Source organism: Trachemys scripta, chromosome 9, assembly GCF_013100865.1.
Source record: "Trachemys scripta elegans isolate TJP31775 chromosome 9, CAS_Tse_1.0, whole genome shotgun sequence".
Taxonomy (NCBI): Eukaryota; Metazoa; Chordata; order Testudines; family Emydidae; genus Trachemys; species Trachemys scripta.
The window spans coordinates 28,977,977-28,993,217 of record NC_048306.1 but is presented as its reverse complement, the minus strand read 5'-3'; the positions used below and the strand labels follow the sequence as shown (position 1 = coordinate 28,993,217).

The 15,241-nt window shown below is 40.0% G+C and overlaps 1 protein-coding gene across 1 annotated transcript in view; it reads right to left on the bottom strand.

Annotated features, from left to right (window-relative positions):
* The window catches only part of LOC117882910 (connector enhancer of kinase suppressor of ras 2-like), a 376,187-nt gene that overhangs the window by 39,214 nt on the left and 321,732 nt on the right, over nt 1-15,241 (bottom strand). The window contains exon 19 of the mRNA XM_034781795.1: nt 10,625-10,696. Within this exon, the coding sequence (XP_034637686.1) occupies nt 10,625-10,696 (72 nt within the window). The remainder of the gene's footprint in view (nt 1-10,624; nt 10,697-15,241) is intronic.

Below are 15,241 nucleotides of genomic sequence, written 5' to 3'. Positions count from 1 at the left end.
GTATTCTGTTAATTCAGAGATCAAAAGGAAATATTAACATTTAAATGAACTATAAACACAGTGTGATATCACTGTATTCATCTCTCATTGAAATGCATAGCAAATCCCTTGAGAATGGTGGAAAATGGGCAATTGTCTTATGTTAAGTTTTGTAGCTAATTACCGGTGATGCTTAGGAAATAGGTCTACTTCAAAGTCTCCATGATTGCCTATTGGTCATCTCAGGACTCCTAGCTGTCAAAGATAACCTGGAACTGTATAAAAATGTCTTGGGTCCTGATCCTTTTTATCTCAGATCTGCCTGATGCTTCATGCATGGGAAGCTTAAGTCCTAAAACTGAGATGTCCAGTCCTAATCTGGATCACCCTGAAAATGAACATTGGACCATACCTATAGACTAATTCTGTAAGAATTCTTTGCCACTACAAAGCTCACCGTCTCTACTATGAATCTGATCTCAGAACTGTACTCTTGTCTGTATACTGATCTCTTTCTCTTTTCTTTTTAAATAAATTTTAGTTTAATTAGTAAGATTTGGCTGTAAGCGTGTATTTGGGTAAGATTTAGAATATTTATTAATCTAGGAGGTAATGTGTCCGATCCTTTGGGATTGGTAGAACTTTCTTATATGATTAATAAGATTTTCAGTAATCCTCATCATATTTGACCTGGGTGTCTGGGAGGAGGCCTGAGGCTGGGTTGCTTTGAGGGAACTGTGTTGTTGGCTTCTGAGTAACCAGTGAGATATTATAGAAGCTGTTTTGTGCTGGCTTGGTAAATCTAAGTATTGGAATATCCACCAGCTTTGGGGATGGTCTGCCCCATTCTTTGCAGTTCATCCTAATTGAGTGACATCAGCGTGGCTCCCTGGGATCCCGGTCACAGGGATACATCCTGAATATAATGAAATATCACAGAAAATAGCTCATTTAGCAATCCTAAGAGAATCTCAGTTCCAATATAGTAGGGCTAAATTGAGCACTAATAAATATCTGCAGGTGCTACTTAACATTCAGGCTACTAAGACAGCACATCTAAATAAATACACTAAATTTTGAGTTAAAAAGAAGATACAACCATGACAGGCTTTTTTGCAAATGAAACCTTTCATGATGCTCAGTGATTTGTCTAAAACCAGTGTGTGTGGAAGCCATAACTCGGGGCAGAAAGCTGAGGTATATTTCCTCTCCACATTGAGGGAGGGGGGTAAATTTCATGAGCTTATGCTGTACAGTTCTCTGTGCAGTGAAAGACGGTATAATTTTGTGTTTACCCACCATAAAGGAGGTGTGTTCCTTAGGAACTGGGAGATGCTCTAGTTGTGCCTCCCCATGCAGAGCTGAGAATCTGTATGCACTGCATTTGGGTGTATCCTTACCTGTATGTGTGCAGTTAAAGTGCAGGTTGGAGCCTGGGAGAGGGCTTTGCAGGCTGGTCACAGCAGTACAGTGTAAAGGGAGTCCAAGCTGGTGGTCTGGGGGCTCTCAGTGGTACCCCAGTTCCAGGTAGCACCCCGAGGGGAACCCATCACACATACATCACACAAGGTGTATTAAGAGTTATGAATATATGCTGGCATTATGACTCAAGTGTGTGTAAACCAGGTATGTGAGAGGGAGTTGGTAAACATGTCTATCCTAAACAAAGGAATGTGTGTTCCCCTCAATTTACATGTAAACAGGACCATCAGGATAGCAGTGGGTGATGGCAGGAAACAGAACAATTTGCATTTCAGCAATCACAAGTGGGGGAAGAAAGAGCATGGAGCTTCCTTCACCACAGACTCCATGTCACCTTCCTCACAGCTTGAATAAACTGTATTGTGAGGGCTAACCTTTAGAAGAATCAATTTTAAAGGTTTACTCGTCTATGAAGACAGAGAGTCTCAATCTCAAGTGATAACTAATCAACTTATTGTATACCATATTATTGTATTATAAAAGTATATAGAATGAGATATCTGAAAGCTAATGACACACGTGATTACAGTTCACAATGATATTATGTATTAACACTATATGAGGAAATATGAATACTTAATGATATTATGTTTTAAAGTCTTTGGCCAAACTGAGAGAAGAAGGTTCCCTTCCAGACAGGAGAGAGATAGCTACTTACCTGTCTTCTATGTATATTAAGCATGGGGGAATCAATATCCAATTTACATACAGTGGGATGGGAAGCCCTCAGGAATAGAAGAACAGCATGTGGTCATTGAACTTTGGAAGATATAAGCAAAGACAGAAGCCATCTTTGGCAGCTATCATTAGGCGCTGGGGGGAGTGTTTCGGCAGCGTGGTGCTCACTTTTTTTTTTTTTTTGGTTTGGTGGGGTGGCGCTTGAGGTTTTTTTGCTGTTGTTGTTTTTGTTTTGGCCGGGCAGCACTTGGGGGGAGGGTTGTTTTTGTTTCGGCGGTGTGGTGTGGCGCTCGGGAGGGGGTGTGTGTTTCGGCGGTGCGGCGCTCAGGGTTTTTTTTCCCCTAGCGGCGTGGCGCTTGGGGGGGTGTTTCGGCAGGGTGGCGCGGCGCTCGGGGGTGTGTGTTTCGGCGGCACAGTGCTCAGGGGGGTGTTTCGGCGGGGCGGCGCAGCGCTCGGTGGTATGTGTTACGGCAGGGCGGTGCTCTTTTTTTTTTTGCTTGGGGCGGCAAAAATGTTAGAGCTGGCCCTGCATCCAAGGCTGGGAGCTACAACAGCAAAGCATTGTGAAGCATCCAGGGCTGCAGGGCTATTAGTGACAAAACCCCCTCACTGATCTGGATTGCACCCTCGAACATTACTGTGGCACAAGGCTTTTATCAATTTATAAGCCACCAAGTAACCAAGCCAAGTGAGAGATGAGTTAATTAATTTCATTAATTCATTTTTAAGAACACAAGAGTACTCATGTAGACCTGACAAAACTGCATGTGCACATTAATTTTGCAAATCAAAGTCTGTCTGCAACAAGCAACACAGCAGGAACAATTAATCAGGAACAGAACAACTGTATGTGCTGCAAACAAGTCAATCATTACCGATCAGTATTTAACTCTTTCAGGAAATTAGGACATGGTATTAAAGAGAAATTGAATAATTGCCGCGTGTAAAAATAAATTAATTGCTTTTCAAGTGAATAAATGCTGAATCTGGAGTGAGAACCTGAAGTAAAATTAACTAAATGCCATTGACTAAAGTGGATGTATTTTTATGTTTTGGATAAGAGAATCTCCAATGATATGGTCAGATTGTTCTCTCTGTCTCCATGGAAAACTCAATGGAATCCTACAGGTATAGCAGGAGTGAGTAGTGACACCTCTGTAAGATAATACTTCCTCATATTTCACGCAATCCCTTTGTTGATGGTGAAGGAATAGAGCCAAGGGGATAGGTACTTGCTGTGCACTGTCCTTAGTCAGCCCCAAGCCCTCTCAAGAATACCCTCTAAGTCTGTGGTGAAGGGTGAGGTGGGGGCAGAGTCACCTAAGCCAGTTTTTGTCCATAGTTGGAATTCTCAAACTGGCATAATGGGGACAGAGCCTGGGCTAGCATGTGATCCAATAACTCTAAGATGGGGTGCATCAACTCTGAAGGCAGTGTGACAAAGTTCCTCCTCTACCTTAGTGGGTCCGGCGCTTATTGGCAGATTTGCTCGCTTCACAGATTCACCCTGTGGGTCAGGAAATAGTCCAGAGACCTTCCCCTCTGGTAGAAGCTATAGTCCAGGTCAATTCCTCCTGTGTTTGATCAGGAGTTGAGAAGTATGGGGGGAACCCGGGCCCGCCCTCTACTCCGGGTTCAAGCCCAGGGCCGTGTGGACTGCAGCTGTTTAGAGTGCCTCCTGGTACAGTTGCACGACACCTACAACTCCCTGGGCTACTTCCCCATGGCCTCCTCCCAACACCTTCTTTGTCCTCACCACCGGACCTTCCTCCAGTGATGTCTGATAACGCTTGTACTTCTCAGTCCTCCAGCAGTACGCCTACTCACTCTCAGCTTCTTGCACACCTCTTGCTCCCAGTTCCTCTCTCTCACACACACTTCCTCTCCTCTGGCTCCCTAGCTCCCCCTGGCTTGACTGGAGTGAGCCCTTTTATAGCATCAGAGGGGCCTTAATTAGAGTCAGGTGCTTAACTGCCTCACCTAACTCTTAGCAGATTAATTGGAGTCAGGTGGTCTATTAGCCTGGAGCAGCCCCTGCTCTGGTCACTCAGGGAACAGAAAACTACTTATCCAGTGGCCAGTATATCTCCCTTCTGCTACTCTGCTATTCCCAACTGGTCTGGGTCTATCACAGAAGTTAAGTGTTAGATGAGTTACATGTTAACATTGTTAACTATTTCATTGTTCTTAACTCCAGCTGAAATTTTCCATTATTCAGGGAATGAGGATAGAGTTTGAGCAGAGTACTATCATTTTCCTCCCCCAAACTGATCCCACTGCTTCTATCGAAGGAGCTGAGACTGAAATTTCAACTACAAAAGCAGTAACAGTGAATTCAAGTTTTGACATAAAATTTCAACCATGGCATGCAGAGATTCCTTGAGCATTACTATTTTAAGCGTGATTGTTAAAGTGAGACTAGAATTTTAGTGTTAATACCAACAAAAACAGCAGCAAAACAAGAAAACAAAACATTTGGTCTACCACAAAATTTGGAATTATACTGGGAATTAGGAAGATAGGAAAGATCTTGAAATAACAGAAAGGCTTGACATTTTAATAACTTATACAGTGCAGCTGTTTAGAGACTTTTTAAAGCCTCATGGGAAACTTTAAGTCATATTCAATTTAGAGAGAATTCTGTTAATATAATGTATATGTTTGTAGTTCTGTTGCCTTTTACTTTATTAATAAGAATATCTGCACAAGAAACATCACCCTTATTCCTTATTAGTTTATCCATTTATGTAGCTGCTTACCTTCTACCTGAAATCACAATTCTCTTTTTCTGACCTCACAACTGGGGCTATGGTAATAATGTCATCAACAGACTGCAGATTGTAACTTCAGGGTGGGAATAAGCCACATGCACAAATGACCTTTTATAAACAAAGCTGCTATTTTAATATAAATTTAGTACTAAAAAAGCAAGAGAAAATAAATACGCCTCCTTCCACAACGTGATTTATAGGCAGAATTGTCTATAAAGAGTGTGTGTGTGTGTGTGTTTTAAAGCATTCTCAGATGAAGTGTCAAGCACATTTTAACACTAGTGGAACTCATTCTTAAAGAGCTAGAGACCTGCTTCATTATCAAGTAGAGTTTTAAGAAACCATACAAGTGTGTGATGTACTGATAATGAACTGTGCTGTAAATTTGTGTAGCAAGATAAAGTAAAAGTAATCATGGTATCACCACCCCACCTATAGTGAGCTACAGTGGTCTCTATTAAAAGATCAGTTTTTACCTATTGTTACCATATATAGTAATATATCAGACAACTATTATTTTCTGTACTGAGAAATAATTACGGTATCTCACATCCTATTGTATAACTGTTGACAAAATGATGACTTTTAAATGATGACTACTGTTTATGCAAGAGATTCCCAAACATCCCACTCTTCCCATACTGTATGTTAGCAGGTACTTCTATGCCTCAAATGTATGTACAAAGAAGAGCACATTTATTGTGAAGAAAACAGTAAGAAAATTGAAACATTCAGAGAAACAACAGAGGTCCTGATCCAAGCACGCTGTAGCTAATGGAAAGATTGTCCTTGAGTCATAAACGCAGGAACTAGGGATGCAAGGGGTGCTCCAACACCCTCAGGTTTTAGCTGGGTCCTGGCCTGCCGGTCTCCCAGTGCCCAGGTCCCAGCCCACCAGCCCCCAGGTCTCAGCTGCTGGCCCCCTGGTCCAGCTAATGGCTCCGGGGTGGGGAAGGGACCAGGGGTAAGGGGGCTGGCTTTTAGCACCCCCACTATTCAAAGTGTTCCTGAGCCACCGCCTTGAGTTCAATGGGATTGGATTAGGCCCATAATGGACACACTAACCCCCCATTTCGAACTGAGGTACGCAAATTCAGCTACGTTAATGTAGCTGAATTTGAAGTACCATAGTTCGAACTTACCGCGGGTCCAGACGCGGCAGGCAGGCTCCCCCGTCGATGCCGCGTACTCCTCTCGCTGAGCTGTAGTACCGGCGTCGACAGCGAGCACTTCCGGGATCGATCCCAGAAGATCGATTGCTTACCGCCAGACCCGGAGGTAATTGTAGACCTACCCGATATGTCAGAGGAATGCTACTTCTCTAGCATTCTACATACACTGTAACACAGTTACACTTAAAGTGAATATGTACCATCAGTAATCAGCACAGAAAACTAAATAATTACCAGCCTTCTCTTAGCTGGAACATCTTTCAAAACTCCCAAGACAAAAGACATGTATTTAATATAACCTGGACATACTACAATAACTTACAGCACTCACTAGCTTCAATCTATCAATTGTAATATTAAAGCCCATATAGGACAACCCACATTTCAAAATCAACGTGCAGACAGGTATTAACATATGGATACAATCACAAATATACAAAACAGCAGACATAATTAATACCTTTAACTTAAATTCTTTTAATCTCCTGAACAAAAAGTGCCATTTGACCTTTTAGCTGGAGCTTTCTATAGACAATTATAATCAATACATACAATTTCATTTGGATGACTTTGCTAAAAATTCATTAATAACAGGAGATTTTTTCAGACACTACTTATAAGAATGTGACCATTACAATGGAAGTACAATGGCAGAAGCTGTCACTATACTCTGAACATTTGCAGTGAGAGTAGAATCAGGCAGGCCTATGTAGAAGACCTCTGCTGTTAGTATTTGCCTATTGCAGACTATTATCTAACTGGGATTATATTTTTATATTTATTTCATGTGTTTGTTTAACTTTGGAACTGAGAGACGGTTTTGGCATGGAAGTGCCTTCATTTGTGTGGGAGCCAGGAACCAGGCTGGAGCTCACCTCTTGTATTAACAATGTGCAAGTCTTCTGCTGTAAATATGAGTGTAAAAAACGTTGCTGAATTATAACACAATATATCAATATATATAGTATAGATATCTGTCTGTATCCCTGACTTTTGAGGTTTTCAAATATTATTGCATTATTTTAAATGTCTTTCTCACTGCCTTTTTAAAATGTCTTTCTATATATTCTGTAATAATAAATACCAAGATAATTAAAACAAATTTTATACAGTATGCAATGTGTTTCATTTTAATTAACTCTTATTTAAAAAAAAGTGAGAAGCTTCAACTACCCAAGTGTGTTCATATTATATATTATGCACATACATACACACAATAAAAATGAAGGTTACTAACTTGTAATTGAAGTTCTTTGAGATGAGCCTCTGCATATTCATACTTACGGAAATGCACCAATCGGTGTAACATAGACAGTACAGCTTTCTTCAAGCAGTGCCTATCAGAGTGCCTGCGTGTCACCTCCTACCTTTCATGAACATTCTGAGGGTGAGGCTATAAAAGAAGGCACAGAGCCCTCTACTGCCTCAGTTCCTTTCAACTGCAGCACAGTACACTACAGAAGTGAACCTCTGGATCCAATGGACATGGAGCTTCTCTCTTATTACCATAATAGTTGTTAGTTCTTCTGGGTAATATGTTGTTGTTCTTAGAATTAGCCGTTTACAGGTAAAGTTAGTATAAGTTTTGTCTCAGTTCCTTTCAGAAGAGGATCTGAAGAAGTAATAAGCAGGTTTCAAAAGATGTGCTTCCTGTCTGTCAGTTTCCCCAGCACTGGATGACTAAGTAAGGTACCTAGCATGTGTCGGCGAGGAATATTATTCATCTAGATGTACAATATATTCTACATTTATGTCTAGAGTATGCTAGGAGAAACTCAATAGACTTCAGGCACTCTTACTTCAGGAACCCCATCAGCTAAACCTTTCCAGATCTGAGAAATTGGCGCATAAAGGGAAGAGACCTATGTTGGTTCTTTCTTCAGCACTTGAAAAAATTAAAGTGCCTAGGAAGAATGTTGAATTGGCACTGGATTTGCCTCCATGTATGTTCACACCGCTCAGAGGCCAGAACTTCAGATCTGCTCAAGGGTTCTAAAGTGCTTGGAGCATTTTCTTCAAAGGCGTTGAGCAAGCATAAGACTACGCCTTTGGATCAGTCAGTTGTGGTTCTGAAGAAGAAGGCTGCTGATAAAAGAGCCACTGTTAGCAGGGCCTGATCTCAGACAGGCAATTCATCAGATCCATCTGACTTGGATTCATCTTCCTCCTTTCCATGACAGACATCAGGATTGGGTCCATGAAGCACCCCCATCCTTGGACCTGAACCTGCAGATACAAGAATTTCCCTAGATCTGAAAACATCTAAAGTATCAGATTGATACCAGTAGTTTTATTAGCTTTGGCACCAGTATCAGATCTGAGAAAGACTGTGAGTGGTCCATCACAGGCAGTTAAATCAGCCTCTGGATCAGAGCGTCATATCTTTTGTGGAAAGAAGAGAGAGGTTCCAACAGTGGTTATTTCTCAATCTTCTACTCCTCATTAAAGGTGCAGGTTGGAGGACATTCTGAGCTTTACTCCAGAGTTGTCATGGCTTCCACCTAAGATTCCTATGAGATCACCAGGCAAATCTTTCTGTCAATTCAGACCTATCCATCTTCTGGTTCCAATGTTATCTTCTATAAGCTCTGTTACCCATCCAAGATTGGATCTACAAACAGAAGAGGATTGGGACAGATCTGCTCAACCTAGACAGCCTAGGTTTCAACTACCTAGGCCAGGGTTTATGGATCATTTGGATCTCCTTATCCCATGGGCATGTTTCCATACGGGTGGTTTTGGCAAGAATAGCAGCCTTGAACTCCATGGCCATACTGGCCTCCAACTAGGAAATTTATGGGATCTCCCCAATATGACTGATAAAGAGAGGCTCCTGTTGCTAAGAATGAGAACATATCAGTGCCTCTGGATTCTGTAGCCCCAGATCCGTTAGTCTGCTGCTACTGTAATAGGTGATGTTTGTCAGAGGAAGATGAGGAAATAGTTGAGCATATGGAACATCAGCAGTTTAAGATTGTTCTGATTTGTTCCCAAATGAAAATGGGGGCATATCCTCTATGTTTTCTCCTTCTAAAGATGCTCTCCAATTGTGTGAGCTAGTGTGGTTTCAATAATAAAGTTACCTTTTGAGGCTGTGGAGGAAGCTTCTCATCTCGTGTTTGATATTTTGGGAACTCCCTCAAAAATAGTTTCTTTCCCTATTTTGGATTTAAAAACAAAACAACACCACCGCCAACAACAGCCTGCAAAAACTAGTTGGTCCAATTCAGCTTTTTGTCCACTCATTTCTAAGAAAGCTGATAAACTGTACCAGGCTGTCATATCCCATTACCATGTCATTTACGGGATAAGATGGAGAAGGTTCTACCGTCTAGTCTGCATCAGGTGGCACATTCCCATGAGTGGGAATATGCAGATGCCACTCAAAGAAGAACCTGGGGTATATTGTATCTATAGTTTGCAGGCAGATAAAGGTATAATACATTATTGGCCCAGTCCTGGTCTATGGACTTCAATGGAAGAGTCAGTATCTGTAATATACATGGCCCTAGTTTTCAAAGATGTGCATGTCTAAGTGCTCACATCCAATCTGGCATATGAATCCTTACTGTATGCAAACAAGCAGAGATTACACACACCCACCCACCAGAATGTGCAGGAACAACCCCCAGCTGTTGTGTATGCACCAGGGATGTGTACACCAAGGTCTGCACACACATAAGGCAAACTCACCTTGGAGAGTTTGGATCAAAATATGTTGTTCTAAATTGTAAAGATTAGTGAGGACAAAAGTGACATTAAAAACAATTACAAAATAGCATTTGTTGGGGGAAGCAATCACATTTGCTGACAAGTGATCTGAAATGTGTGGCTTTTAGAGCACAAAGCAAATTCTGTTTTCAGGTACACATTTGTAGCCCCAGGTTGTATGCATGAAACTGACAGCTGAGTTCAGATACGCACCTATGTATTTTAAAACTAGGTAAAACATTAAACACTGTAGGTGAAATTTTCAAATATGAAAATCCCAGCCCTTTTCTATAATTGTGATAATAGCAGCACAGTTATGGAGTGGTATGGTTACTAAGTGTGCAGTTTGGTTTAAGATATATAGCTCTTGCTCACTGGAAGCATTTGGCCTTCAAATGTCGGCCTTAGTATTTGTAGGCCTAATCCTACAAAATTTATGCACAGAAGAAACTTTACTCAAGTGAGAAGGTTCATGAACTTAAATGAGATCACCTCAGCGGAGCAGAGTTACTAACATGCTTATTTACAGGATCAGGCTCTGTGGCATTGCAAAGACCATTTCACATGTATTGTTTCAATCACCACATATAGAATAAACTGAAGAATTAGGCATACATTATAACACTATAGGCAAAGGCATGAAGTCACATAAATCAGTTGCAAAGTAAGGAGCATATATTGAAAGCACTGTGAATCTGCATTTTATGATGTTCCCTCAGTGACATGTGTGTTCCTAGAAGAGCTGATATATTATATTTCCTTATATTGTGCTATTCCACATATCTCAGTAAAATTATTAGGGTAGTCCTATGAAGAATAGAAATAACTTACCTATTCATTTCTTCAAGACAGTCAGTTGCAAAGTAAAAGCTCTTAATTTTTGGGTGGCATGCTTTGAAGGCACTGTAAAACAAACAAAGGAGAAAAATGTAGTTTTCTTTTCAAATAGTTTGTCTATAATGACTTTATTGCCCTTTGTTGATAAATTTACATGATGAGGTTGAAAAGTCCTCCTCAGACTTACTTGCTCTTGGGTTCTTCAGAATGTTATAGAGTTACACATACATTTTGCTATGTAAGTTCAATGAAAAATGATAAAAGACAAAAACACCTTATCATCTATGGATGAAAACTTTTCAAAGTGATCATTCTTTAATTGACCTCTCAAGTCCTCATCCTCAAAGGAAACCTGAATAACACCTTCAAAAGATGAGCCTGGGAGCTTAAATTCTTAACTCTGATAGGCACTAAAAACCATGGACTTTATAAAGACACTGGATTTATGGCTCATTAAAACAATCTGTAACTCACTAATCACCCTTCCCCTCCTATGACTGCAGAAGTATTAACTGGCCTTTTCACCTTGAATGGTCTCCTACAATATGTATTACTACTACTAACGGTTCCAATGTGTGGAACTAAACAATCAGTTCCACCTTTTATTTAGCTGTGACACTGAGTACATTTCCCAGGCCTGATGAAAAGCTCTGTGTAAACTTGGAGTAGGTCTACACTTACCCCCAGGTCCGGCGGTAAGCAATCGATCTTCTGGGATCGATCTTCTAGACAAGACGCGATAAATCGATCCCGGATCGATCCCGGAAGTACTCACCGTCGACGCCGGTACTCCAGCTCAGCGAGAGGAGTACGCAACATCGACGGGGGAGCCTGCCTGCCGCGTCTGGACCCGCAGTAAGTACGAACTAAGGTACTTCGAATTCAGCTACGTTATTAACGTACCTTAGTTCGAAATGGGGGGTTAGTGTGGACCAGGCCTTGGAAGCTTGCCTCTTTCACCAAGATAAGTTGGTCCAATAAAAGACATTACCTCACCCATCTTGTCTCTCTAATATCCTGGGACCAACACGGTTACAACAACACTACAAAAAAGATCCGGTAGCACCCAGGATAAATTTACCAATTCACTTCTGCATTTGTTTTGTCTCTCTAATCAGGGGCTTTTCATTCAAATTGAACTTGATGGCAGCAATCTTGTTACTCTGGGGGATATAAGAAATATATGCTTTGCTGACAAGTGAACAAAAATGTGGAAGCTCTCATTAGTGGGGGCCACTCACCCCTGAGTTCAGAAACAGCTTCTAAGAGTGAAACTTAAACCATCCAAACTTCGGGTGGTCTTGGGGTTTGTAATTTTCTAGGTTTGATATTTTTTGTTTGTTTCTTGTAGTCACAATGGACCCAATTAACCCCTGATGTAACTTCATGGAAGTCAATGCAGTTACATCAAGAGTGAATCTGACTTGATTTCTGAAGCTGTCATCAGCTGTGTGGTCAATGTGTTATCTTTCACATACAACTTTTTCACAGATGAATTTTCTTGCTGTCTAGATTATTTACCATTTCTTCTGTTTTGGGACCAGTCTCTGGCTAGTGGTTCAAGATGTGTATATCTCTTTGCATCTATTGTAGCATCATTCTCTTATAAAACTCCTGGAAAGGCATTCAGCCAACAGTTTTCTGTTCTTTCACTAAAGAACTCATCCCAGGTCACTGCAGAGCTACTGCTAATATCCCACAATGTGTAATCTTTCATTTCCTGAAAGGCTGTCATTTCAGAGTAAATATACACTGTTCATGTAAAAAAGTCACTTCCTCTGTTACAATTGCTCTGGCATTAGTTAGCAGAAAAATGAAAGAAATTCCTTAGTCTGTAGTTTTGACTGGTAAAATGGATAAGATGAAGAGTTGTCCACTAGCAAAATAACTTTGGAGGGTAGAATAGGTGATGATTCTGCAGGTGAGTATGTGACTACAGAGACAAAACTCTGTACTTTACATAATTTATTAACCCTATCTTCAGTTATCTATATGTTTGTTGAGTTTACATACTTTGCTGTCAGTATTATGTGCTTAAAGCATGTGGGATTTGCATACAGAAAAAATAATCTAATTTTATTATTAACAATACAATGTGCACAAGTCTCAGGCATCATTATGAACAGTCCATGCTAGCACTGATCTTGGATTCAGTTGATGAGGACTTCTGTGAATCCTGTTTTAGATTTCATATGCAATAAACTGTGGAAGTAACATTTTGTTCATGATAGTTAATAAATGTCAAAAGTGTGTTTGTCTTAACAATACTATATACTGTATGATACTCCATAAAATTCCCCTTAAAATATGTGCCTCCCGCTATAAAAAAAAGTGTGTGTAGAGGCAAAGAATCATGCTGATATATTCATTTTTAAAACATTATCTTAGCTCTATTTTAATAGAAACTCAAGTTAATGTGGTGCTGTGAAAGAAACAAGACTGACAATGTTACAGACTGACACCCTTATCTACAGAACAAGCAAGCTTCTTGCAACCAACACTGCAAATATGTCTCAGATCTGGTCTATGAGATCATCTCGTGAAGTAGGCCTGTAGTTCATTATTCTTGCGTATTCAGTCCTTGGCTTATCTTTTGACACTGCCCGCATGGGTTCCAATGATATGGACAGCTGTCCACCAAGAATTGGATTGAGAACCCCAAATTATTTTCCATGCAGGTCCTTAAAACAGGTATCTGATGAAAATACATAGACAGTGAACCTAGAGATGAATGGCTTTGTATCCTATTATTAATTTCAAAATCAATTATGTGGAAAACCATGGGGAGGCTTAGTCCTTCAAAGTTAATGGATTCTTATCTAAAAGCACCCATTAAAATGATGTATTTTGGATATGCTCCCTAACTTGAAAAATGTTCTTCTGCCAATGTCCTGATCCATCCAGCATAGTCAAAGGCAAGCATCATGCTCCACAACAGCATTTATCAAACTGTTGTCTGTGGAGCACTGGTGGTCTGCAGAGAGCTGGTTGGTTACATGGCGCTCCTTTTTTCTAGCTGCTTTTACAGGCTAGAAGTGGCCCACTTCACTTGTCCATATACTTCACTGAAAGAACAGCTTAGATGCCTATAAAAGGAGCTGGAAAGAAGAAGGAGTCCTAGTATTTGTTGCTGTGTAAGAGGATGCAAAGAAAGAGGAACTGCTGTCAGGAAGCAAAGCCACCCGTGGGACAATAACAATTAGCTAAATACTCTATTATTTGTTACCACAGGGATGTTGCAAAGTAAAAATTGGAAGGTAAGTGGTCTTCCCAAGTTAAGGGGCAGGTGGCTTGCACAAAATTGAGGTGAGGTGCCCATCTGAATGGGAGCAGTGGTGGTTCACAAGACACTGTCATTCACACTATGAAAAAATATGATAAACCCTGGTGGTAACATGGTGTTCAAGGCTAGGAGCTAAGACTGCTTAGTTCTAATTCATTCTTTGCCATTTATTATGCAGCCTTCGGCAAATCACAAATCTCTCTGCCTCAGTTTCTCTGTCTACAAAAAAGGGATACTTACCTCACTTGGTTGTTGCAATTAGATAACATTTGTAAAGTGCTATATAAGTCCTAAGTGCTCTTATCGTAGTCATACCCACATATCGTCCCATTTCCTTCATATTAATTCTTTCATTACTGATTATCTTTAATAGCTGGATTCTGTATTAATGGCTTTAAAATTGTTTCTACATCTGGACCAGAATTAATTTTATATTTAAAAAGTATAAATATAAGATGTCCAAGGACATGATTTTCATTTTACATCTGCAGGTATGTTTTCACAAACACCAGAAGTTTTTGTATGTACACAAACTTAATGTTATAAGATATGCAGGAAAATGCATGTGAAATTAATCAGGCCTAGTCTGATTAGAAGATCCAGTAATATTGCACATGTGGAAAGATGGCTAAAACCAAAAAACACACAAAGGGACTAATTCATGTTACCACTGAAATAAATGGAGTTACACCAAGGAATAATTTGACCCATCACATATGTATTTTGTACAATTAACTGAATAATTTTTTTTATAAAAGCAAAGCACTCTATTTATACTTTAACAAGAGGATATCTCCTTTCCTTCTGTCCTCTTCAGAATCTGATCTTATATCAGATATCGTATTTGTTACCGCCAAATACCTCCAATGTTATTTCATTTACACCAAGGGGAGTTGGATTAGGCCTTGCAATAATGCCATTTATGATGCATTTTGATGGTTCCAGATATATTTAGCCTCTTTTATTAACAGTTTTCCAGTAGCAGTGTGGGGGTTATGTGCATGCACACATGTACATTTTGCTGCAGCTATATTTATGTGGTGTTATTTCTTTAGCAAATATATATGCTCATTGTTGAACTCCTATAATGGTTCATCATAATCTGTACTGTAGTGTATCTAGAAAAAGGTCCTTTAAAAATATGGTAAAAAGCAAAGCAAACAAAATGAAATTACTATTACTTTATAGTGACATTATAATTTATTACGGGTTTTATCACAGAATTTACTACCGTAATAGTGAGTTTCATGTCTTTTTACTGAATTTCTGGTATCATTGACATCCTCTTGCCCTCTGAGGGAGGTTGAATTCTGGCCTCAGGATTTCCT